This window comes from Synchiropus splendidus, chromosome 18 (genome assembly GCF_027744825.2).
Source record: "Synchiropus splendidus isolate RoL2022-P1 chromosome 18, RoL_Sspl_1.0, whole genome shotgun sequence".
NCBI lineage: Eukaryota > Metazoa > Chordata > Actinopteri > Syngnathiformes > Callionymidae > Synchiropus > Synchiropus splendidus.
This window is the reverse complement of record NC_071351.1, coordinates 5637988-5664526: the sequence shown is the minus strand read 5'-3', so window position 1 is coordinate 5664526 and position 26539 is coordinate 5637988. Positions and strand designations below refer to the sequence as shown.

Below are 26539 nucleotides of genomic sequence, written 5' to 3'. Positions count from 1 at the left end.
GATTTGTTTGTTGTTAATCACACACCGCACACACATGCCGCCACCTGAAGGGAGCGCCGTCATTAAGGAGCGACAGCTAGTTGATGGATGGAACCCCTCCACTCCCACTTCTGAGGGAAAACATTCCTTACATTTGCTGGTCTGAAGCTGCTGTCGTACATCTGTCTCACTTTCGGGACCAACGTGGAGTGCTAAATGAAGTCTGATGGATAGAAGCTGTCAGGTGATGGCAGAGGTCCGTGCCCCGGGGCGTGCTGGAGATGATTGTGTTGATGTGGCTTTGCCCTGTGGTCCACCACACGGACTGTTGGTTCTGATGTTCCTGGCTGATGGATTGGGGACGTTCCGGCCCAAGTGTCCACGTCCTGCTGTGAACTCGTGCCACCTTTCAGGCGCCACACTTTGTCACTTTGCAGTAGTAGCTCATTTCAGCGATAACTGAACTCTAATAAACAAGCTCTCATGTTCGCTCTCTTTCTCAACAGCCTTTGCTTTCAGCCCCAATGTCAGTCTCTCCTCCAGAGACAAGAGGTGTTGTCCTGATAGAAGCTTGTCGGCGCTCCGTCACAGCCCTGCTGTTTAATTGAAGCTGGATCTCAGCACCTCCAGCTGCTGTAGGTCATTGAGTCGGACGCACCGTGAACCCTTGGGGACCCGCCGATACTTTATTGCAGAGTAATAAAAGTCTCTTGTACACGTCAGCTATTACAGCGCTGCAGTTATTTCCTGAAAGGTTGTAAGTTACCTTCACTGTCTGAAACCCTTGGGGTAAATCATCGCTGTGAAGGACGGTTAGAGGTCGGTAAGCTGCCTCTGGACTCAGACTAGTTCAACTTAAACAGCTCCTCCCTTCGATAGTGCCGACACTCAGAGACAGTATTTGTCTTATTGCTTGGCAAACTTCCACCTGAGACTGTAAATAACAACAATCTTCGCGCGTTGTTGATTATGTAGTGAGCGTGTCATGTGGCGGTTAGCGTGACCTTAAAGAATGAAAGCATGTAAAAATGCGGCAGCGATGTTTGCTTCCTGCCGTTGAGTGCTCGCCTCTGTAGCTGTGCTCTCTTTGTAAACAGCCGTGATGATTCATTCTGTTTCCAGCATTGGTATCGACCTCTCTGTTTGGCTGGAAATCCAGGAAGTTCTGTCGCCCTGTGACTGCTACCTGTTGTTGTTCTCCCCTGTCCGGTCCAGAGACTGATTACCAAATGTGTTGTTGGGTTCTTATCGAGCAAAACGCAACACCGGAGCTGTGCTTGAGGGAGAACTGTGTCCCTGCACAGCTTCTTGGTGATTGCCGCTTAGCTCCGCCAATTGACTTCTGCTCTCCCCTCAGCTCCAATGTAGGATTGTGACACAGATCTGACGTCAGCTGTGAGGTTTTCTCAAGGCTTCTGTGGATGACTGAATTAAAATGTCAGTGACCTCGTCTTTGAGTCTGTCTCTGGGGTGTCAGGAGGTTTGGCGGCATCTTCACCCTCCTCCTCTGAGTGCATCTAATATTTATGCCCAGACTGAAGGTGGACTGCATGCCAAGCAGACCAGGGGCCCGTAGATGAGTGTCTGGACAGTCAAACCGTTCATTCTCTGTCTCCTCTCCTGTTATTATCCTCCGGTGAAAGCTTCTAGCAAGACTCACCCTGGAGCCAACACTCACCGTCTGCTTCTCTTCTTTGTGGCTGAGTAGTGGGACAGATAAAAATGTGGCCTGTGGGCGTCTTTTGGCTCTAACTTTAGCACCTGTCCAGCCCTGAGGAGGTCGGTGAGGAACGGGTGTAGAGCATATTTTGAGTTTCTTATAAGCACCCATAATAACATGACTCACTGTAGGGGATCTACTCATGTGACTCCTGTAATGTTTGGTCCGTGTTTGTGATGTACCATAAGATGCCAATGTAACAGTGTCTAGCTTCCTAGGTGGGCCATACAGTGTGGAAGTGGAGTGGAGTCCGTTGAGCTTTCTTGTTTGTTAAAGCTCTCCGGGTAGGTCCAGATCAAGACACAGAACCAGAACCAGGCGGAGGTTTGACAGAAAACGTTGCCTCTCACACGTTTTAGATTTGAAACTTCTCAATTCTTGTGATCATCGCTTCTCTTTCAAACATCCATCCTCCGACATTTATCATCCGCCACTCAATTCCTCTTTGTGTTTCCTTCCTACACATCTTCCTCCATCACTCTTCACTTGGACGTCTCTGAGTCATAAATCTGAGCTGGCATTCATTTAGAGCTGGACGTGACTGGGAGGAGCGAGAGAGGGCCGACGCCAGCGGCATCAATCACCCCGCTTCGTCGTCATCATCTGACCAGCAACATCTACCTCGGTTCACATCTGCTCCACATCTGTTGTTTCACGACCTCTGTAGCCAAACCTTGTGCTCCTGAGGGCCACCAACCCATCTTTATGTAGCTCTTCTCCGAATGTCAAAGAGGATGGACGCATTTTTAATTGTGGACTTGAGGGCAGGACAGTGATTGTGGGATCCGATAAAGGCTGGTGCTGTAGTGTTGACCCGGTTGTCTCCTCAGTGGCCCCTAAATGTTGTGATGAAGATAATGATGCCCCTCCAGCCTCTCCATATTTTCCAGCATGAAAGAGATAAGTCAGATCAGCCCGAGGTCTGAAGATGGTTCAGTGACGGCAGAGATATTTGATCACATCTCGTCCCATCGCTCGTCCCCCAGATACCCAGCAGAGGACAAGTTCCTCAGTCAGCCGCAGATTTCTTTGAAGAACGATCGTCACTCTCGGGCGATGATGTGATGGAACTGCTTTTGAAGTTGCTCCATTGTCGGCTTTGGATGAGCTGTGGGGTCATACCAGGCTTTACACGTCTCTCTTCCTTATTCAAGTGGTTTCTGCGCTGGAATATGTTTCCTGGAACCGGCCGGCACGTGCAGCTCAACAGATGTCATTAAGCATATTGTGGATTAGCTAATCACCGGCGCCACCTGGCTCCGCTGATTGCCATTAATCCATGATTGTAATTGAAAATTAGAGAGAGCTGACGCTCGCTGTCTGCTTCCTGATCGGCCCTGAGGGACTCTTGCTTGCTGACAGAGCTGTCAGTCACACTGGACGCTGGGTCCTGGATCCCTGTGGAAGTGATCCGCCGATTCAGTTCAGCTGAGGTGCCATGCGTAGCCGGACTGAGGAGAGAATTCAAGTTCTTGTCCCGTGTGTATGATCTAATGGACCAGCTGGAGGGCAGTGTGAGAGTGTGGGGGTTAGTGCTGCTCCCTCACCACAGGAGGCCGCCTCCATGACTGCAGACGTTCTGTCCTTCAGCCTCTTTCATAAACTCTGTTCAGAGAAAGAGACTTGTGTCAGTCACCTTTGAGCACATCACCTTGCATCACTGTTTCTGTGGTGATGTTTGAAGGATACAGTCATGAACTGAAGATGATTTCATTCACTCAACTTCCAGTGTCTGCTGCCGGTCCTCAGCCCTCACCCGTCAATAATCCCATTTAGAAACATTCTGGGAGAATGACACATTTCTGAGTGGAGAACGAATATCACTTCGCTCTTAATTAAATTCGTCATTGTCTTAGACATCCTCTCGTGGGGGAAGCGCTCGCTAATAAACGGACGAGCTGTCGGGTAATTAAAGCCGACAGGTTCCAGTCACCTGAGGTTTCCTGTCTGCGAGTGATGTTTTCATGGACGCCTGCTTGAGTGGCCCGTTGTTGCGATCTGTTGCTACTGTTATGTAACACCTTGACACCCTCACGGTGTTTGTCACCCTGGAGAACAGACGCCCGCTTGGATGAAGCGCTGAAGCTGATTCAGACAAGGGCTGCGTCTGTGAAACATTTAAGGGTTTGGTTATAAATGCAAGTTTCTCCTCCTACTGAACTCCTGCAAGGACTCTCTTGCAAGAGTCGCTGCTCCAGGTCTTCCTCAGTGCAAAATGTGGCTGCACAGATGTGATTTTTGGTGGGATACCAGCTCTTGGAGGCTCAATGAGATGCTTCCCACCCTCAGTAAAATGATGACATCATATCTTGGATTCTCCTCGGCATGAACACCACCAGTTGCTGAATCCGATAATCCTTTTGTTTGGTTGCATGTGAAGCTAGGAATCAGCAGGAGCACGAATGAGTCAGCTGGGTTACATGTGGAAGAGATCAGTCAGCAGCAAACCCCTGCTGGGCGTTGCTCTGCGTGGAGACGTCTCCCTGACACGCCAGTAATAACAAAGACGTATGGATCAAGCAGAGAGCAGAGCTCCTATTAAATCAGCTCGGACGAGACCAGTCCCTAAGCCACGCTCCGAAGTGACTCACCTCGCAGCGCGCTCACTCGCTCTCTGCTCATCCCTGACAGATACTTTGACGACTCGGGACGCTTGCCTCACCCTGCCACTGCAATGCGGCCTCTGGAGAGCAGTTAGAAGACGCACGGCGTGTGTTTTCTCCACGCTGGCTGGTTTCATCATCCAAATGTTGGCTGACTCATTTCAGGCACGCAGATGTTCGCGCTACAAACCTCCGCCGCTGCTCACGTGGGTGAACTGTTTATCAATCATGACTCACAGCCGCAGCTCGCAGAATACAAATCTGATAGGAGCTGCGTGAGGGGAATGTTCAGCAGAGGGGTTTGGGCTGCGATGAGGTGATGCGGACGCCCGCTCCCTCCTGGACATCTGCCCGCTCCTCAAAGAGAAACTGATAAATCACCCGACAAACGTCCGACTCTGCCGTCAGAGCAATGTCTCCCATGGGGAAATTCAGATTTGTTCATGTTCATATCCTTGAGAGAGTTCTGCATGAGGACGAGAGGAAATCACAAAGAGATTAGATCAGTGGTGAGGTGGAGCGAGATGAAGGGATGACAGCTGACCTTTCTGCACCAGGTCAACGATCAATAACGTCCGCTCCAGGAAAAGATGCACAAGTTTCTTGCCTCATGTTAGAACTTTGCCAACCTGCTCAAGTCAGCTCCGCATCCGAGCTCATCTGCATGCTGGCCGGCGGGACCACATTTGGGAGTCCAGGATCGAAGCATCTGGGTAAACAAGAGCGTCTCAGTGGGGCCATCTTTCCAAAACAAAGCCTGCTGTTTGGTGGCGCTTGTTGGCTCATTCACTGTGATGGGCTGTGTGTTCTGACTGATCCAGTCTCCGTCCCACTTTCCGTCTCTCCAGTGGTGTCGATGGCGATTCAACACATCACCAGCCCCGGCGACTGTGGAAGTCTAAAGTTCAGTGCAAAAACATCCGCTCAGGCCAGGGGTCACAATGTTACGGCTGATTGCTGAGTGCACCTGCAGGGGACTGCGATCCCACCGACAAATGTGAGCGGCGCTGCAGGAGCAGGCTTCTATTGGATTTTCTTGCGAGACCATGAGTCCATGCATCTCTTGCACACACACACGTGAACACACACCCGCTGCAGCTGCTGATGAGGGCTCAGTGTGGCCGGGTCAGAGTTGAATCATGTGGGATCTGCTGCTTATTGGGGCCTGGAGGGAGGGAACAGCAGAAGAGAGTCCTTGTTAAGACGCCACTCTGCTGCACAACAAACCTCCTGCTTGTAATTCTGCAGCTCAACATCCTCCATCTCCTCCGTCGCTGGGCTGGACAGCCGAGGTCTCCGCGGCTCATTAGAGTCCGTCTCTGTGTGCAGTGACGCGCCTCCTCCTACGCTGTTTGTAAGCATCTCTGCTGCGGTCTGACAAGCCGCCCGCATGACATTTACCTCTGCGCACGTCTCTGCTCTGTCTGGGGGATCAGGGAACGTAATTGGTTCTTCCATGATCAACACAGTCTACAGTTGAAATTAACATGTGGCTGAGTCATTTATGACACGCTTCTGCTGTCCTCAAACCTCACCTGGGGCCAGGTGGCAGGTCGTGTGATTTACAGATGCAATAGATGGAAGTGCTTCTCGGCTTTCTTGGCCTCAGTGTGGGTCACTCTGGAGCAGGGCTCCGTCTGCTTGTCAGTGTAAACTTGTGGGTGGGTCCTGGTTAATGATCCTGAATTGAAGTATCAAACACGGGAGCCATCAATGTTTCCAGTCCAGTGGCTGCCTCCATCTGTGTCCCCGTGTGTTAATGACTGGCGCCACATTAACCTGCACACAATATGGCGGCAGGCCAACTCTCTTCATCATCATCGGGAACAAGCTCCTGTTCCGCCCGCGGCTCAACACTTTTTATTCATCATGATAGATTGTGATTTTCATGTGACCGCACGTGTGCCTTTGTTCCCACTAATTGCCAGATCGGGGGGATTCACCTGAGGTGGGGTAACGGAGCGATTCCCTCCATGTTGCATTTTTAATCCCAAAGTCTCCATCAATTAATCACCGGGCTCCACTGCACTTAATTAACATCTCAGCAAATCCTTCTTGCTGCTAGTTCAAAGATTGGCTGAAGAGCAGCAAGGATCGTTTCCGCTGGGAGCGAAACCTTGATGGGTGGGGGGTGCTTCTGGAATGAAGGATTATTTTCTCTGCAAATAGGCCAGATAGGATCAGTCATCGCCTCTGATTCGTTGTAGTGCACAGTTCTTTAGTTTGGACTTTGTATAGTGTGTGGCTTTGTTTTTGAGTGACAGGCCCTTTGACTCTTGCTGTTTGGTGACTATTGATGCCAATCCTGGACTTGCTCAACAGCTGCCCTGCCACGACGACTTCCTGTGCCACGGTTCTTCATTGTCTTGCCGCCACACAGCTACTGTGTTGAGATGTCAGAGTTCATTTTCTCGACCCATATATCTCATGAAAGAGGGCCTGTTGGGTCCAACCCAGAGCCAGAGTCCTGCTGCTGTCCAACATCTTCTCATCCCCGTCGAGCCCAACTGCAGACTCCTCTCCCCATCCAAGTTTTCTTTCCATCTGCAACTCTCACGTTGGCGCTGGTAGCAGAGTCTGTTTCACCTGCAGTGTGATTCCGAGCAGTTCAAGGATCATAGTTGTGACGCGTGTAGAGGAGTCTGAATTCCCACCGGGGCAAAAGTGTGCACGTGAGATAAGACTAGGATGTGAACATGTGAGGAAGAGGAGTTGAATATTTCGGGAGCCGTGTCAAACACAGAGGTGTGTGCCAGCGCTGATAAGTCTCGCAGCAATGACTACGCTGAGAGGCGTAGTGTGTGTTCTCGTGCATCATCATTACTGCGGCCCATAAACACACACCGCCACCTCCATCGCCACCCTGCCCTCCCACCACCTCTCATCCTGCCCCCTCCGCAGCGCTGGAGTTTCTACTAGATAAGCAGCTACAAAGAAGACCATTGTGTGGCGCCGGTGTGTGATGTTCAGTGAGGAGCGGAGAGTCGGTCTTCTCTGCTCTGTGGAGACGCAGCTCGCTAACACAACCTGACAGGCGGACCACAAAGAAGGCCCTATTAGAGGCCGCTGGGAGGAGGTTCTAGGCCGAGGACGTGGAGTATAGAAACGAGGAAAATGAATTTATTAGCCCATTGGGCAGGGGGGCACCGTTTCAATTAATAACTGGGCCGTGGAGCATTGTTCTCTACGTGTCACACGTTTGGGTTTACGCTGAGAACATGAGCCGCACGTCGTGGCTTCCCAGCTGTAACAAGAGCCTTTGTGGCTCTGACCTGGATTCCTCACGCTCATTGTGTCAGTGTCTGCACTTACGTAACCGACCAGAACCAAACTGTTGCCAGGTCTTAATCTGACGTCCACCTCCAGCATAGACCTGAGTAAAGGAACTGGCAGATGTTGCTTCGCTGTGTCTCAACATGTTACCCCAGAACCACCAGCAGCAGTTGAACTTTAGATTTCTCGTGATAACAGACCTTAGTTTGTATAAAAAAAGTCACAACATTGTTGATGGGAACGGCACCGAAGCCTGTGGTCCTGTGGAGACTCGAAGCAGATCCACTGCGCTTGGTTCAGGATCACCTGGGACGAGGCTACATTCTTCTCTTAAATTAGTTGCTATTTTTCAACTGAAGAAAACTGGCCGTCATGGATGAACAAACGACCACAGCAGTTTCTCTCCCGCAGCCTGAGTGAACCCGAGTGTTTCTTTCAGACCGCAAACCTTTCCGTGTCAAGGCTTCTCAAACGAGGCAGCTCTTGGTTTGGAATTCTCCCCCCGTGACCTTTGTTCAGGGTTCAGTGGTAAACAGAGGGAATCAGGGTTGAAAAAGAGCCGTTATTCAGCTGCAGATTAACGTCTGCAGGATTAGCTGTAAACGTGTGTGAGTCATGTTCCTGGCTGCCGGGATGCGGCTGGAATTCTGGAGCAGATTTCCGACAGCACCTCGCGTAGTTCTTGAGCTTCACAGACGAGAGATCAGTGGGTGTGCAATGTTGATATGTTCGGCCGAAGCCAAGACTTCCTCTCTCATCTCTCCAGGAGCTGGAGGGAATTCTGTCCTGCTGGAATTCCTTCTCCCCCCTAGAGAAGATGGATCTGATGTATGAAAGTTTAAGGCCCATTAATAGTGCATTTCAGCATCTGCTAAAGTGTGTCAACAACAGTTGTTTTTTTTCTCTGATAGTGCTGCAATGATTTCTTTAGACGAAGGGGTGTGTGTGCTCCGTGAGTCCTCCCTCTTCACCCTCCTCTTCCTCTCGTCCTCCAGGTAAAGTGCTGAACACTGATTTGCGTCACTACCTCAGTCTGCAGTTCCAGAAAGGCTCCCTGGACCACAAGCTCCAGCAGGTGATCAGGGACAACCTCTACCTGCGCACCATTCCGTGTAAGTTGCTCCTCAATGTCTGTTCCCAGCGTGCATCAGGCCACACTTAAAAATCATGCACATTTATACTTGCTATGATTTCTATATTCTACTAGACTATATTAATTTGATTTTTCAGAATTCTTGGCTCATGAAGTCTGTTATGAGCAGATACCCTTGGCTTTTGTTCCTCCACACTAATCCACGTTGCCTCATGAGCTGGAAACCATCTCTTCGACCTTAAATATTTTAGTGTGTCACATTCTTCCGCACTGGATCTTTGGTGGCGAGTCTATTTTATGGCAGTAAAGTCAAAAGTAGCAGAGAATGATTCAGCTTTTCCAGCCTGCTGACTCTCACAGCGACAGGCGGCCAGTAATGAAGCCGCAGCTGCACTTGTTTGGCTCGGCTGCTGCCAGAGAATCACACATTCATCATTCATCACTTCATGTGAGCAGTGCACTGCTCAGTTTCTCCCCTGAAACTCTCATTCCTGCCGTTTCAAGAAATAATTCCTCAGCCGAACGTCAAGTGATGAATGGGAGTGTTGTGATGAGAGCTCTGGTTTCCTCCTGCTGCCCTGGGACAGGAAGAGAGAGCTGAGCCAGAAGACAAAGTTCTGCACTGACTGATTTCACCAGCGTTGTTCTGACCCGAAGAACAAGAATTTGCTCCACCTGGACTCTCTTTGAGAGAGAAGCTCAGTCATCCAGGAGAAAGTCAGAGTAGAGCTACTGTTCCTCAAGAGAATGCAGAGCTCTCAGGCCTGTGGAGGGAAACTCCTCTCTGCTCCTTTCTGATCGCGAAGAGTTGTTTTGAAATGAAGTTCTACTACCACTAAGACTGGACTGTACTATTCATATGCGATGTGTCGAGCACAGCGGCACTTTTGAGTGCAGACATGAACTTGTCGTCCCCTCTGCCTCACCGTCTACTAGCCATCACCGTGGCATGTCCGCCGGGCTCAGGACTACTGGAGTGTGTGACCGCTCGGTCTTGCTCCTGCTTATGTGGCCTGTCCAGTCTGAGTGTCTGCGGCCCGCTGAGCCGCCACTCCATCACGCTCCAGCTCATTACGGCAGCTGAGTCACATCACCAGGAGCAAGAAGCAGACAGCGTCGCCGGCACAAAAGACAGCAGGCAGAAGACAGCGCTGCTGGTCCGGGGCACCACATAATCCCTTTAATCTTGGCTCAATCCCAACCTGGAGCCCACCGCCAGCACCTCTCTCTCCCTGGGCATTAATATCCGTCATGGCTCCTGTGGAAGGAGGAAAATGAGAAGCATGGTGCGGGAAATGTAAAAACGGTGCCTCAGGTTTTACTCTCTGGTTCTCTCATCCATTTTTCTCCACACGCGTTTCAGAACAGCTCGTGTCCTCAGCTGTGATATTTAACTGCAGCCCAGAGATGAGAGGAAGTCTGGAGGAGGCTTCCCTGCAGCCTCATTCCTCTGTTGAGCCACTCCACTCTTTATTGCACACGATGTTTGCTCCCCTAAACAGCCTTCATGCACCAAATCTGACATTATCCATATCACAAGCTTGCTCTGGATGTTGAGCCGTCCCTCCCTGAAGGCCTGAGGTGATGATCTCCTCTGATGGTGGCTTGTCTTCCTGCTGCTGAAGAGACACTTCCTCACTTCCTCTTCAGACCCTGGACCTTGCAGCTCTCCCCCCGGTGCTCAATGTTATTGTAATGTTGGAGGCTGCGGCTCCCGTCTTGTGTTGACCCTGCTGATGATGTCGGACCTCTGCTTCCTGACTGGTGTCCACTTCATCATTATCATCATCATCATCTGGTATCTTAGTCAGACAACAACAAGACACTGTCACTGTTCATTTACAGTATCCTGCAGTATCCCAATATTCTCCCTGCAGTTTCTCATAAATAAGTTCTCTTGATCTTCACTTGAGAGCTGAACATGAAGCTCTGATGCTCTGATCCTTTCTTCTCACAGAAGCTGTACTCTCATGTATCGAACTTAAATCTGCGGATCTTCGTCGCCTGGAAATATCTGATCAGGAAACCTTATTCCAGCAGCATTTCATCTCCTTTCCTTCTCCTCTAATTGGAATTCCGACTGAGTGGGCGTTGAACCTGCCAGCCGGGGGATACATGATATCTATGGTTCATGTGAGACTCGAGAAAACCGCACGCTGTTGTTGCAGCTCATTGTTCTGCTCCCAGCCGCTTCAAAGGGAACACACAGTCACGCTCACCAGGTTGGGAGAGAAGAAGGTGTGTTCTACTCCAGGGAGTCCAGGCGGCAACATTCCATTTTCTCATTCTCCTTGAAAAACATGTGGAACGACGGCGATGAGCGGCACCAAATAGTGAAACGCTGTCTTCCTTTTACCAAGGACTTCCTCCACCAAACTAGTCTTATACTGGTGGCTTGTCAACAAGCTATGAGCACAATTCTCCGCCTCTGTGAGACCCTCTGCAGTACAAGCTGAGCTAGCAGCCCAGCCTGACACCTCAATGATGCTGAGTGGAGGCGACGTGTCGAAGGCAGAGCGTAAAATCATCTCCATAACAATCTGTATTCATGTCTGCCGGCATAGAGGAAGCAAAAGTTGACGATCCTATAAGAGCCACGATGGAACCGAGCCTCCTTAACGCACAGGCTGGCCTGAGGTTCCCATCGAGTTGGAGGTAAACATCCGACAAGTGTAGGGCGGGGGTCAGCATCTGCACTGCGACAGAGAAAACTTTGGTTCAAGCCAGTTCAGGGACTTGATTTTCACAGCAGGAGAGGTGAAAGAGGACAGGCGTATGGTGGAGCGGTGCCAGAGTGACCAGATCTCCTCAGCATCTCTGAGCACAGCGTTGTGCTTCTCTTTTACAGGTACGACCCGGCAGCCCCGAGAGGGCGAGGTACCAGGAGTCGACTACAACTTCATCAGCGTCGGAGAGTTCCGCGATCTGGAAGAGGCTGGACTGCTGCTGGAGAGCGGAACTTATGACGGTACCAATCACCAACAGCACACATGACCGACACACTAGTTTTGTGCTCTTTGATGCAGAAGACTGTCACATAACAGTGTGTGCTGAGCCCGACGTGAGTCGCTCTGACTGTTGACCAGGTTTAACATCATAGGAATGCCTCACACAAACACACAATTACATTTGGATTCAGAAAAACACTGCAGACTGAGGAATTAGTTTGTGTCAGCAGCTGCACTAAATATTGTGTAGCTCTTTCAAAAAGTGATCTCCACTGGGTCATCTGTAGATCTGCTGAGTCAGGCTTGGCGAGATCATGAGTTCAAGCTGTCCGGGTCGTGAAAGTGTCAGCATTGATTGAAAAGAGAAGCTGTTAATGTCACCTCAGGGATTCCCCTAGAACAGAAAGAGACATGAACCACAATGTGGTGTTTATAATGACCACACCAATCCTCTCTGTCGGTCACAGGTTTAATTGTATCAACTGACTGTTTATTAACGTGGCCTCATTGTTTCACCTGGATTTATCGACGTCATTGACATGCTGCAGTCTCATCTTGCTCTGCAACCAGTCCCTCAACCTTGACCTTTGACCCTCAAGCTCACGTAGCGCTCTACAGGATGAGTTATGATGCAGCGCCGCCACCCGAACCACAGCTCAATTATTAATCATCCAGACTTTCACCCTCCGAGAGGCAGTACCTGAGATAAAGTGATACCAGGTCGGTTATTCATCAACCACAGCAACCAGTCTCGTGAGAAACACACCATTAGCTGGGAACCAAGGCCTCCTGTCTGGAGGTGCTCATCTTCAACACAACCCTCACTTGACTGACTTTCCAACCCACAAGTCCTTTTGTCCGTTTATTGGTCTGTGGGAAGAGGAAAGTGCTGAGCAAGGCTTCTCTGACCTGCATCAACACACTTGTCGTGGAGAGACGGTCGCGCTCCCAGGCTCCTGCGCCTTCCTCAGAGGAACTCATGTATGGTGCTAGTTAATTACGCCCGAACATGGAGGCGGTTCTTATCAGACTGACCAGACATCTTTGTTCCCTCGGGACTGTGGGTTCGCCGTCAACGATCGAAGTGTCGCTGATAATGAAACATCTCGTCGTCGTTGTCAAGGTTACATGGATGGTTGTGATGACAGAGGAGGGCCCACTTGCTCTCACACTCTCAACACTTAAGTTTGGAAAGATAAACTCAGGATCACTCAGGCATTCTTGAAGCGGGAGTGAGAAACAGCTCCACCCACAGCGCTTTTCTGAATTACAACAACATGTGGCTGCCACTGTGAAGGATACCCCTGCTCTCATACCAACCCAGTGTGGCTCCTGCCAGGTGCTTCCAGTCGGCAGTGGTCAGTGCCGATCATGATGAATTCAGAAAATCTGTTTAGCCGTGTGCCAGGCCCAACTGCAAACCATGAAGTTCAGGTGCAGAGGTTCCTGGAAGTGTGCTCATTTCCTGGCTCTTGCTCCTTTCATAAAATTCCTATTATTTGGCTTAAGGGAGTGTGAGACCAGATCCGCTGAACTTTTGGCCTCCATTGTAAATTTCTTTCTTGAGAAGGTCAGGAAACATCAATGTGACTGCGCTTTGGTCCGGATGCTACTGTCTCCTCAGCATTATGGAACCCTGACTGCAGGTGGTTTCGACTCTAGGAGGTCCTCTGCTTTGTGTGTTCTCGGTCACAAAGCAGCTGAAGGTGCGACAAACATCATCACATTCTGGCTGCTGCTGAGAACATGACAAGTGTAGCTGCCTGGTCCAAAGTGAGAGGAAAATACTGCTCTGTGTTTAATGATCCGCACGAGCTTCGCAGCTCGCCTACTCCAGCACATCCTCTCAGCCAGGATTGGAAACTCTCCTCTGATTTGCTCCAGTCAATGAGCTGTAGAACATCATCATCTGGTCGCCTGTGTTTACAGTCTTAGTCTTTATTTAACTGCTCACGTGAGTCATTAAGTTCCTCGTTCATCACACTGTCGCAAAAGGATTTAATGGTTTTCAACGAGCTGCTGATGAACTGCGATCGTCGTCATCCACTGTGATGTTGTTTGGTGGCATCGAGCTTGTTCTGAAGTAATTTTCACCTTGCTATGGTACGACTCCCCAACTGTGGGCTGAGACTTCCTGAGACTTTAGACCAAGCGTCCTGACATTTCTGCCTGCTCTCCAGAGAACTTCCTTTTCCCCCTCACGTCTGCTTCCACTTGGGATTCTTCTTCAGCTCCTCCTTCCCCGCCTCTCGCTGTGGTGGGTCAGAACGCTCCTGTCCTTCCATCACGGCGCTGGCTAACCCCCCCACACTCTCCAGCAGCCCCCCACGCTTCTCCTCCAGCGCCTCAGGCGGCAGCATGACAGCAGAGGGAAGCTGATGGGCTTAAAGAGGAAGTCAAGTGTTGGAGGAGCTTGTCGGGCTTCAAAGCTGGAGGCAGAGAAACTGTAACTGTGACGAAATAACATTTTACTTTCGCTCGGCTGTGAGGCCTTGTGCAGGAGTGAAACCACTGATTGGAGTTGTAATAAAAGAATCACTGTTTCCTCGCGGGGAGGGTGTTTGAGTCACTGCCCGCTGCGACACTAAGGGTCTCAGCATTGGTATCAACAACGCTACTCACCATTGTACGCTAACTGAGTCAGAGTAGCTGTTGCCTCATGACGATGCTCCATAAACTTCCCCAAAACAAGGAGCTCTACAAGCTGCGGTCACTGCTCTGATGTATCTGTCAGCTCTGTTGCCCCATCCCTCCAGAACCTGAGAAGACATTCAAATCCCATCGTGGCATTAGTTTCCTGCTGACAAAAGCTGTGGAAGCCCTGTTTCTCCTGCAGCCAGACTGGTCTTTATCTTCCTTCCAGACGCTCTCCCATTTAAACCTTCCTCTAAGTAGGAACTAAAAGTTAAAGATGGGCAAAGCTGAAATGTCAGTGCCGACTAAGCACATTTGCTGTTGTCAGGACTGTTCTCTGGACCTCAGACAAGTCGTGCATCTTGCAGCAGCTGCTCTTTTTTCTGCCCAGATGTTCCTCCCACCCCTCTCGATTCCGAGCCACACCTCCACACTCAGACTGTCAGCCCAGAACCTGGCACATGACTCCTCCCGAGCCACAACCCGAACTCAGACAGCAGGAAGATGCACGGCTCGGTTGAAGGCGAGAGACGCAGATGTGTTCGCTAAGCTTAAGTCGGATTTCTGTCTTCAGGTGACTCTTCTGGAATCTACAGTTTTGTGACAGCCAAAGCTTGATGTGGGTTTATTTCAGTCGGCGCTGTGGCGCAGGAGACAATTTGAAGTTTACATCCACACTTTCCTGAGAGCTTCTCCTCCTGACTTGTTTCGTCATATGGACTTGATCCCAGAGGCACCAGATGAAGGAGTTTAAGGAAATCTTCAAAGTCACTTTGTCCTAGTTTCTGCTCTCTGAAAGTGAAAACAGAATTGTAAAGTGACACCACGGGTCTCACACAGGGGGTACAAGTTCACCCCCTTTTGAGGGTGACTCATGAAACTGAGACTTCTCCTGTAAACTGTTTCGTGTTGTTGGACTGTAACTGGGTTGTTTACATTTTGTCTGTCTGCTGCAGGAAACTACTATGGCACCCCTAAACCTCCCGCAGAGCCCAGCCCTGTCCAGCCCGACCTGGTGGACGCAGTCTTGTTTGACGAAGAATACGACTCGGAGGTCCAACGGAAGCGAACAACTTCGGTCAGTAAGATGGACCGTAAAGACAGCAGCACGGCACCAGAGGAGGACGAAGAAGAGGAGAGGCCTCCGATGGTGAACGGCCTGTCTGGTGAGACACACTGACACACCAGCTCACCACCACAGCCCAAAGCCTTGTTAGCAGGTTGCAACCGTGTCCTCTCTCCTGACTGACCCCGGTAGGGGGTCGGCCCCAATTTCACCACAAAAAGCTTTTGACTTCCTCCAGTCAACAGCTGTCCCCATTCAGTGCCACTATTCCTTCACAAGAGCCAAAGCAAGTGAACAGTCAATGGCCTGGTTAAGCTAGGTCACACACCCATGAGGACCTGTAGAGAGGGGCGCCACACACACACACACACCCTCTCACTCACTCCAGTCTGTGTGATCCTAATAGAGTGGTGATGTGGCGCTGGCGGCAGGGCTGCCGCGTCGGTCAGCTCGCCTCCTGCCTGCGAGGCAGATCCCACTACATCGCTACTGACATGTAAATTCTCCCGCGATTGCTCGGCTCCTCCGAGTTCGCTCGCTTTCTCTCTCCCGCTGACTCGACCTCACCGTGGAGGAGTCTGTCCACCAGTGTGCAGAAGCCGAGCAGCGGGGAGCGATGCGAGGAGCCAAGGGGAGCTCCAATGGCATCTCACTCTCACCTCCTGTGTCCCTCTCCTTCTACCACCTCCCGTACCCCTACTCGCACCCCATTCCCCTGTCGGTCTCCATGCCCCTCTACCTCACACCATGCCGGGCTGCAGAGCACAAGGACAAGGCGGAGTGGAGGAAGACCGTGCCCAGTTACAGCCAGTCAGCGGCCGCCATGGACATGCGGGTGTGGACGGCACTGTCACAGGAGGACAGTCAGGAGCCACTGCCGAAAAACTGGGAGATGGCCTACACTGAGACGGGCATGGTCTACTTCATCGAGTGAGTATCTGACCAGACCTGATTTTGATGTTCCTCCCCAGGTTCAACAGCTGTGCTATATCAGATTGAGACTTTAGGGGTCAAGGGAGAGGAAGGACGCCCACGATGGACACTAGATTAGGGACAAGACTTGCCTTTGATGGTCAAGGTTGTTTCATGAGGATCGTAGCAGGGCCAGAGATGATGTTTGAGACCAGACTTAGTGGAGGTCGGATCAAAACAAGACAGAGATTGACGTTCTGGAACATCAGCCTTCCTGAACAACGACTGCAGTCCAGACACTTCGCTCTTATCTAACCGTGAACCTGTCTTCTGCCCGTCCAGTCACAACAGCAAGACCACCACCTGGTTGGACCCCCGTCTGGCTCGGCGAGCCAAACCTGCCGAGAAATGTGAAGACGGAGGTGAGTTCCTCTCCTCTTCTCTCACACGCCTTGTCCCCTCCGCCATCAGAGACGTGGAGGAGATCCTTCTACTAGCCTTCTTTTGGAGGTATTCTCTAAACTTGGGGCGCTGAGCATCATCAGAGGGTGATGTTGATGAAGTTATTCAACCTGTTTTGCTACATTTAAATTCTAACAGCAGCAATAGATGTTTGTTTACTCAGCCACTGCCAGAGTTTACAGTTTGGATTGTCACTGCGCTTTAGCTGCGGCTCCTGCTGCGTTCAGCGGGGGGCGCCGCTACAGTTGACAAAGCACAAACCTGCTCCTCACGTCTTCTGGACTCATGCAGGGATCCCATCAGCAGAACATCTCTGAGGGCAGTTTTCCAAAGACCCCTCGTGAGTTCGGATCGGCCCCACGCTGTGTGCTTTTGTCGCGCTCCGACACACACACACAGGAGAAGCAGCTATTGCCACAGAGGAGTTTTACCCTCTCAGCGTTTTGAACGTCCAGTGAAACAGACACGACACTAGCCCCGCCCCTCTCCTGCACCCCCCCTCACCTCTGCTGGTGTGTAAACATGCAGCAGCCCGTCAGACAGACACGCCTTGTTACATGTGTCCAATTGTCCGCGTGTATTCTCAGCAGTACACAAAGTGATTGTCTCTCTCTCTCTCTCTCTCTCTCTCTCTTCCTTGTCAGAGTTGCCCTTCGGCTGGGAGCGGATCGACGACCCTCAGTTTGGAACCTACTACGTTGAGTGAGTAAACTTTCTGCAGCCTGCGGAGGGTGCTAGAGGGGCGCCAGACGGTAGGCTTATTCACTGTGAGGGGGATAGCGGGGAGATGAAAGGTGTCGAGCAACTTCGTGTTGTGCCTGTGAGCCAAGGGAGCCCTGACATTCAAATGTTATTTACATATGTGTCGTGTCAACAGAATCTCTTTGTGTTGCTCATGGAGATGCAGAGATGGATTAGTCTCGTGGTGAAACCAGAAAGCAAGTGTCACACCAACGTTACACTCCTCCATGTTCCACTTCCTGGAGTTGAGAGTTGGAACAGTCCATGTTTGTTCAACTTCAGTTGACATGCGCAACGAGATCTTGCCGGGAGTCCAACACGCAACAGCCTCTGAAACAATACAAACTACTACTACAACTTTTTTATCATGATGTGTGTCCAGGGTTGTTGCCTCTGTGATTGTTGCTCCTAAGAAACCTAACAAGGACTGTTCTTAAACACCTTTATCCTCTACACCTAAATTTCCCGCTAGAGTCTGGCCCGGCGCTTCCCACTGTCCTCCAGGAAGCAATTATGTCGGAGCGACAAAACAACACACAATGGAGGCTTCTTTCTGGCTGTCACTGGCAGTGGAAACCAGGGCGAGATTGTTCTGTGAGGAGCAGAGTAAATAAGCGCGCAGTGTTTCGCCGACCTGCGGGCTGGTTTATGCAAGCGGGTCACCGAGAGGCTGCGTCCAGCGCAACCCTCCCCTGCGGTGGGCAGAGTCGACGGTAACCACGAGTCTCATTAGCTGTGAGAACAGACCCGCAGGAGAGAGCAGGGAAATGAAAGCTCGGTGAGGATTTCATGGTGAGGGCTTGTGAGTGAGGACTCGACCCAAAGTTATTGGTAAAGACACGCGCTCGCTGACTCACGCTCGCTCGCTCTAATGCTCTTATCTCTCTCCTGCAGCCACATCAAGCAGAAGACTCAGTTTGAGAATCCGGTCCAGGAGGCGAAGAGAAAGTTGAGCAACGACGCCCCGACTGCTGCAGCGTCTCCGCCGCCTGCCGCCACGCCCACAGGTACACACACCTGCAGACAGCTCCTTCCTGACAGTCACACATGTATCTCAGTCAATATTTAGATTGAAGCCTTTCTGTTCTAGAGTTCATTTAAGATGTTGTTTTTACTTTGTTTTACCTTACAAACATTTATCTACCAATTATCAATTCAACTGGAGCGATAGAGTGTATGATAGATGGAAGAATAAAATTAGCGTTCAGGTATTTAACTGATGACTCATATACGTTACGACACTAAGTTTGATACCTGTCAATCACAGCCCACCCTCCTCGTGGGAGACAACCTCACACAGTCGCCTCGACAGTTCCGGTTCTGACCTGCATGTTGGTCCGCTCTTGTTGTGGTCTGATCCCTCTGCAATTATGCGAATCACCGTCCGTTGACACATGAGGGTGGGATCAGGGTGGAGGGGGGTTACTAATGAGACCGGTGCCCGCGTGCCCCCTCCTCCCTCCATCAGTGTGGGAACTGTCAGGGAGCATCACTCACCGGCCTCAGCAGACGAAGCCGCATGTCGGAGCCAGCAGAGCATTTGTGGTCAGTCGGGGTTGGACTCATAACAAGCCTTACGTAATGCCGTGATATCCAATCGCCATGAAGCAGCATGTGGAAATGCTCCGACACAAGGGGCCACTATTCTTGAGAAACCATCACGCTGCTTCCCGTCACAACCGTGACAGCGGCACGTTCCAAAGCTTACACATGGAGAGACTCTTGGTCGTACCCACACACAGCTGACACAGGCGCCTTTAAAGTAGGGTCACGTGATAGTCTGCCAGTTGAGTAACTCATGAACAAGTGTTAGAGATTTGGTGGTGCACAGAACTGGAGTCTGGATCCTGGAAGATCTGTCCCTCTCTGTGTCCAGTCCAACTGTAAACAGACATGAACCGGTGAGAATTAGCTCATGTTGATGCCATTTTTGGTCCCTCAGTGGAGGAGCCTGCACGGGGAGCGCGGGGCTTCACCAGAGACCCGTCTCAGCTGCAGGGCTCTATACTGCAGACCGCTCTGAGGAAAAGCCCACAAGGTTTTGGCTTCACCATCATCGGAGGAGACCGACCCGACGAGTTCCTCCAGGTGAAGAACGTTCTCGCTGAGGGGCCGGCGGCGCACGACAACAAGATCGCGTCAGGTGAGCTGAAGGAGGTCGCTCGGGTGGTTGTTGACACCCGCCATCCTGAAACTCTCATGGCTGAGAGTCACTTTGTCTGACGAAGCTAAAAATAGCTCCTCAGTAAAGCAGAGTTTACAGGTGACGCTCGTGTTTATGTGCGTCACAGAACCAGCTAGTGCTGGTCTGTAAACACACCCCGCTCAATTTCAGTAACAGGCTGCATCAAACTGGGCGAGTCTCTGACTTCGGTCCGTGGCTCGTGTGAACTCATGAACACAGATGTCACACATGTGCCGGGGCCTCCGCAGCACTGGGGTCTGGGCCTGAACCTGTCACTTTGTCCCGCAGGAGACGTGATCGTGGATATCAACGGCTCCTGTGTTCTGGGAAAGACTCACGCTGACGTGGTCCAGATGTTCCAGTCCATCCCTGTGAACCAGTACGTGGACCTGGTCTTGTGCCGGGGATACCCCCTGCCCGAGGACTCCAGCAGCAGCGAAGAGGCCTCTGGAGGTCTCGGCACATCCAAGGACACGTCCCCTTCTCCATCCTCGTCCACGCCACAGGACACTCACTACACGGATGGATCAACCATGCCCAGACCGTCGGCGTCAGTTCCACCCATGACCAACGGGGGGCGCCACCACCACCACCACCACCATCATCCTCACCATCATCATCTTCACCATCAGCCCCAACACAACCAGGAGGGCCCCGACCCCACGCTGCTGCAGCCCGAGCTGGTCAGCGTGCCCCTCATGAAAGGACCCGGCGGGTTCGGCTTTGCCATCGCTGACTGCCCGCTGGGCCAGAAGGTGAAGATGATCCTGGACGCTCAGTGGTGCCGCGGCTTGCTCAAGGGCGATGTCATCAAAGAGATCAACCGACAGAACGTCCAGACACTGAGCCACTCGCAGGTGGTGGACATCCTGAAGGACCTGCCCGTGGGCAGCGAGGTCAACGTACTGGTGCTGAGAGGAGGTGGGTCTGCCAGAACCAGACACAGATCCAGATCATGAGTGTGACAGTCAGAGTCCAGTGAAGTCAGTGAGCAGCTGAGGTGAGTCAGACAGGAAACCAAGTCATCGAGCACCGTGATCTGAATGGAAATCTGCTCTCCGTGGATGTATTAAACGTCACAGGGCTTCAGCTGTTGCTCGTGATGGTTTTGTTGGACGACACTGCCCCCTACTGGAGGGGGACAAGCATAATATATAGCTATACCCTTAAGCCGTTTCATTCTCAGAGTAGAGACGTTTTCTTCTGGAACTTGCTTTTTGGTTCCAGTTCTGCGTATGGCAGTGACAGGTGTTGCATCAGAGCTTCCCAAGTTTTATTTTCTGCTTCTCTGTCGGCGCAGGTCAGACGTCACCTGTGAAGTCGCTGAAGCCGGTGAGTTGTTTTTTGTCTGCAGCTAAATCTGGATGCAGGTTGACTGTGATGGCATCCTTGTAGCTGCATTATTTGTCTCAAGCAAAATGTTTCACAGCTTCACTGCTCTCCTCAGGTGGCGACACCCACATCTGGACCGTCTCCTCACTCCAACCACTCTGGGTCACAGCAGATCCTCCCTGGGCCGCAGCAGCAGGTCCACCATGGCTCTCATCAGCACATCCCACATAACCAGCGGCAGGAGATGGTCAGCAGCACTGAGACTCTGAGTCACCCCGAGGTTCCGCCCAACCCACTGTCCGGCAACACGCTCAGGTCCTCCTCCCCAAAACCGGACGCATCAGAACTATACCTCAAGTCCAGAGCCCTGCTGGAGAGTCAGCGTGAGTTTGACAGCTCTGAAGTTCACCCTCAGGTGAGGGATGTGGTGTTGGATCTTTAACCGTCACGTCGGCTTCCTGCAGCTCCGAACACCAAGGATCTGGACGTCTTCATCAAGAGAAACCAGGAGTCGGGATTTGGCTTCAGAGTTCTGGGAGGAGAAGGACCGGAGCAGCCGGTAGGTAGCAGCGTGTGGGTCAAGTGAGATTCGCCTCGTCTGAGGATAGTTTCAGTGTTAGGGAGCGTCTAGTGGACACAGACATCATCACGTGTTAAACTGTGAGCGGCTGCAAATGTACGATTCATCCTGATGTGGACATGTTTCTCATGGCAGGTGTACATCGGCGCCATCGTGCCACTCGGCGCAGCAGAGAAGGACGGACGCCTGCGGGCGGGAGACGAGCTTCTGTGCATCGACGGCGTGGCAGTCAAAGGGAAGTCCCACAAACAAGTCCTGGAGCTGATGACCAACGCGGCTCGCAACGGCCAGGTCATGCTGACCGTCCGACGGAAACTGGTGCAGTCAGGTGAGCGTAATCGGCTGTGATCCTGGGTTGTGATCCTTCGATGTTCTCTCGCTAACCCTCCACATTTGTTGTGGGCGACTTTCTCTCTGATAAACTTGCATCAACCAGGAGCCATTGATTTTTGGATTAACTCCGAGAGTTGTTTTCTTGGAGACGAAGGGTTTTGAGTTGGTTTAATCTGCCAAAACTGCTGCAGGATGGAATTCAAACAAGCCAGAACTTCAAGGTCTCGCGTCTGTCTGCAGTTGTCTCACTGTCATTTCAATTTTCAGAGGAAGAACTAACTGAGTCATCTCACTGTGCAGCAGCACTAATATCTGGTGTTCCACTCTCAGACGCGGCGCCGGACCAGGAGCTGCCAACCGGGACACCGGCAGTCGCCAGCTCTCCCAGAACCCCCCGGGCTGAGCCCCCCAGACCTCAGCAGACCCGACCTGAGTCCTTCGACGTGACGCTGCAGCGGAGAGACAATGAGGGCTTCGGCTTCGTCATCCTGACGTCGAAGAACAGGCCGCCCCCTGGTGGTGAGGCGCTGCATGTGCCTGGCTTGTGATGTGTAGAAGCGACCAATAACGATGAGTTCCTCCCCAGTGATCCCGCACAAGATCGGACGGATCATCGAGGGGAGTCCCACGGACCGTTTGGGTCAGATGAAGGTCGGCGACCGGATCTCTGCCGTCAACGGTCGTTCCATCATGGAGCTCTCGCACAACGACATCGTGCAGCTCATCAAGGAGGCGGGACACGCAGTGACCCTCACCGTGGTCCCTGAGGACGGTGTGTGCGCCTGCTCGCGTGTGTCTGTGGGTTCACACAGGTGTGTCTCACTACTGCTTCCATCTCTGCTCCCAGACTCGGCACCACCTTCTGCCAGCAACTCGGCAAAGCAGAGTCCATCAGCTCAACACAGGGCTGTTGGGCAGCAGCCGCCCAGCTACCATGACAGGTAGAGCCACACACACACCCCTAAACCTAACCATCCAAAACACATGGCTCACCTGAACCAGGACTCTGATCCAAAGTGGAACCCAGTTAGAATCACCCAGTTATTTTGACGTTTTCTTCCTCAAAACCTTATGAGGACTGGCCTTGTCAGAATATATCCACACACACAGAAGTGGCACGTGTCATGAGGTGTTTGTTGTTGGTTCTGCTGCAGAAACGGTGATCAACAGAGAGACACTGGAACGACGATCCCGTCCGGACCCAAACAGGTGAGCTTGGTTCTGTCTCGCTCCTCTGGACCTGAACTAGTGGGATCATTGCTGCGCTCTGGACCTTCAGGGCTGTTTTGTGGTGGAGCTGGAGCGCAGCAATCGAGGATTTGGCTTCAGTCTGAGAGGAGGGAAGGAGTACAACATGGGCCTGTTCATCCTGAGACTGGCGGAGGACGGGCCGGCCCTGAGGGACGGCAGGATCCACGTGAGTCTCAGTCCCGGACGAGCTAGAAACCTCAGCGCTCCCTCTGCCTCATGAACGTGTCATTTCACACCTGCAGGTGGGCGACCAGATTGTGGAGATCAACGGCGAGGCCACTCAGGGCATCACGCACACTCGGGCCATTGAGCTGATCCAGGCCGGGGGTCACCGAGTCCACCTGCTGCTCCGGCCCGGCCAGGGTCTGGTCCCGGACCACAGTGAGAAGCACACCTTTTCTCTTTGGACTGCATGTGTCGCCGGCTTCTGTCTGTCCTCTGCACGGCTGTCTCTACCTCTTTATCTCTTCCTCCTGTAGGTCTGAACTCTTCTTCCACCCTCTGCTTCTACATGAAACCCGAGCAGCACTAAAGGCCTCACTGCTTTTCTTGGTCTGTCCCTAATTGTCTGGGTAAACTTTGACCTCCACATATTTCTCTGTCTGACTTGTCGAGGCCCATAATCTGGCCGAGCGTGTTGTAGGGCGCTGAGAGGGCTCAAGGGAGCGCCTTCTCGTCTGTCACCATCCTAGTGCTTTCATATGGAACACACCCTGTAGGCCCTAGATCCGTCACTGATGGTTCTGACACTCCACTCTATCATCGTCATGCATGACTCTCCACTGAGTCCAAGCAGTGAGTCCTCGAAGAAGCGACAGACCTGAAGGACGCTGCAGCTCCTCTCATGCAGGGAACTGTGATGCCACTGAACACACACACACACACACACACACACACACAGGTGTGTGCGTTCACTGGCATCAGATCTGAACCAGATACTTTCTGTGAGTCTGAGCTCGCAGGAATCATCTGCGTGCTCCATGCTCTGCTCGCCATCTCCTGCTGCTTCAGCTACTATCTGCCCGTCGGGAAATGAAACGTCAGCGTGAAGCCCCGATAACGCTGTGATCCAGAGATCAGCATCGGAAGCTTCCAGAGGGAAATTAGAGCTGTCTGAGAGTCGCAGCCTTAGTTCTCACAGTTGCATGCTGGGAAATGTGCTGGCTGTGAAAGGAGAAGATCCAAAGTGACTGGATCAGGCACATGAAAACAGGTTCACATCATGTGTAATCGCTGACATGATAGTAACCACGTGATCTGGTGTGAGATCGGGTGTCGCACGTAGATGAGGTCACGAGTGACCACGAGGTGGCACCGCTGACGGCTTCAGTCAAAGCATGCCAGTAAAGATGAGGCTCCAGGCCAGCGTGGTCACTTTGATCCTCTCACTCTGTGTGTGCCGTTCCACTGCTCTGCCTCACGACTGACGTCTGTCCCGCAGGTTTGAAGGACAGAAGTAACATGCCAACATATTCCAGACTCACCGAGGGTTCCTCTCCTCCCTCCCCCCTCACTACCTCTGACATCTCCCCCTCCTCTCCCAAAACGCTCGAGTCCTCCTGGAGGGAGAGTGCAGGCTCCCCAGGAGCCAGAGTCCAGCAGCAGACCATCAGCCCAGGACACCAGACCCACAGGCCGGGTCGTGGGGACTCCAACCCCACCAGCCCCAAGAGAGTGGAGCCGGCCGAGCGCTCCCAGAGTCCCAGGAAGGCTGAGAGGGGGACGGGGGGTGAGGACAGGAAGGCCCACTCTTCCAGTCCCAGGAAGAAGAAGGACGAGGATCTGGCCGTGAAGGAGCCTCACAGTCCCAGGCGTCCAGCGGGGCAGCAGCCCGGGACCTCCTCTGCTGAGACCCAGGACTGGAGGCAGGACGACGCCACCTACTGGCAGGACGGCGCGGAGAGGGCCTGGGCCACCGGGGAGCGGAAGAGGGGCAAGAGGTCTGAACATGAAGCTGCAGCTCAGAAACACCACAGGGAGAGGATTGGATCAGACCCAGACCAGAGCCTTCGCAGGGACAAGGGGGAGCACCGAAGTCAGCACCAGAGCGAAGCCAGGACTGAGCTGAGGGGTTCCAGTGGCAACATGCAGGACTACAGCGCGGCCGCGAAGAAGGCTCAGATCACCCCGGGTCCCTGGAAGGTCCCCAGCTCGTCCCGCATCCAGTCCCAGGTGGACATCTGACCCGACCCCAGCCGGACCACCACTGTGTAACCAGCGACCGTAGCTTGTCATCACGTCATTCCCTGCCTCCAGTGTACCCAAGGAGCTGAAGAATCACTGTGAGACCATGAAGTTTTGAGGGTCCCAGTCCACGGGTGCTGCCCTGACAACCAGTCAGACCATGTGACCTGTTGAACTGTTGAGTGTCGCTGAGCGCGGCCCAAGCACCACAAGGACCCGGGCCCGGTTCCGTTTCGACGTCCTTCCCGAACTCGACCCGACACTCGTGCTTCTCACGTCACTCAGCCGAAATGTAACTTCGCACGTTTACGAGCCCGCGTCATCTGGTGGTCCACTGTGCTGATTTGCTCTCTGCGTATTGCCACTATATTTTTATGTGAACCGCCGTAGCATCAATCTAATCTGAAGGATTATTTATCTGAGAATATATCTCCACACTTTAGTCGATTGTCGCGTCTCTGTCTTCCGCTCGTCGACGGAGACGATTTATCATTGTGACAGATGTAGTTTTATATATGCGACCCTCAATGTGAAACCTGACTCCGTGTAAATAGTTGAAGGTTTTCAGTCGTCGAGTCGATCTGGTGTGTTGCTGTCGAGTTGATGCAGTTTGTTGCATGTGCAGTAGGTGGCGCTGGTGCGCTAACGAGGAACGCTATTTCACCAGTTTAACAAACTTTTTCTTTGTCAAATAATCCGTTCAAAATTGATTCGAACCATATAGATGATGAAGTTAATTTATTTCTGAGCTAAGCCCCTCCTTTAATTCGGCACCTGGAAAATGTGAAGCCATTAGTTTTAGACTTATTTTTGTAATGGAGGCCTAAGTGAATGGCTGAATCTTCAGTAGCGCTCCAGCGACACCTCGTGGCTCTTTAAGTTATTGTCCTTCCCGTGTTGTGACGAGCGTGTTCATGTTGATACCGTGGCCTTGCGTCGCTCCGACAGTCTTCTTCGATCATCACAACTGTTAATACGTGTACAGCACCTGTAAAGAGAAGAGTCCACGCAGGAAAAGAATCCTCTGTAAATCCTTTCATTATTTTTTTAAGGGAGAAACATGAAGTATAACTCAGTGATATAATGTGCCCATGATCTTCTGTTCATGCACTGATGAGAAATAAAAGTCAATAAATCAAAGCAATATCTGCGTCGCTTCGTCTAATACTGCGGGCTTCGAGACATTTCAGAGCCAGTGAGTACTTTGTGTGTTATACATTGGATGGAAATAAAAGTGGAAATA

At 51.9% G+C, this 26539-nt stretch overlaps 1 protein-coding gene across 4 annotated transcripts in view; it reads left to right on the top strand.

Moving 5' to 3' along the window:
• Positions 1-26514, top strand: part of magi3a (membrane associated guanylate kinase, WW and PDZ domain containing 3a) — a 49579-nt gene extending 23065 nt beyond the window's left edge. For 2 of the 4 annotated variants that reach the window (XM_053848277.1, XM_053848276.1), the window contains 20 exons: positions 8571-8687; positions 11517-11636; positions 15207-15416; positions 16078-16246; positions 16571-16650; positions 17335-17392; positions 18326-18438; positions 19374-19574; positions 19905-20537; positions 20917-20948; positions 21064-21331; positions 21413-21507; positions 21664-21856; positions 22192-22380; positions 22448-22633; positions 22709-22802; positions 23016-23070; positions 23141-23278; positions 23355-23493; positions 24554-26514. In XM_053848277.1, the coding sequence (XP_053704252.1) occupies positions 8571-8687; positions 11517-11636; positions 15207-15416; positions 16078-16246; positions 16571-16650; positions 17335-17392; positions 18326-18438; positions 19374-19574; positions 19905-20537; positions 20917-20948; positions 21064-21331; positions 21413-21507; positions 21664-21856; positions 22192-22380; positions 22448-22633; positions 22709-22802; positions 23016-23070; positions 23141-23278; positions 23355-23493; positions 24554-25296 (3833 nt within the window). In that variant the 3' untranslated portion in view covers positions 25297-26514. Of the gene's footprint in view, positions 1-8570; positions 8688-11516; positions 11637-15206; positions 15417-16077; positions 16247-16570; positions 16651-17334; positions 17393-18325; positions 18439-19373; positions 19575-19904; positions 20538-20916; positions 20949-21063; positions 21332-21412; positions 21508-21663; positions 21857-22191; positions 22381-22447; positions 22634-22708; positions 22803-23015; positions 23071-23140; positions 23279-23354; positions 23494-23591; positions 23685-24553 lie in introns of all 4 variants that reach the window. The other 2 variants (XM_053848279.1, XM_053848278.1) reach the window with 2 other exon arrangements.
• Positions 26515-26539: the final 25 nt, after the last annotated feature.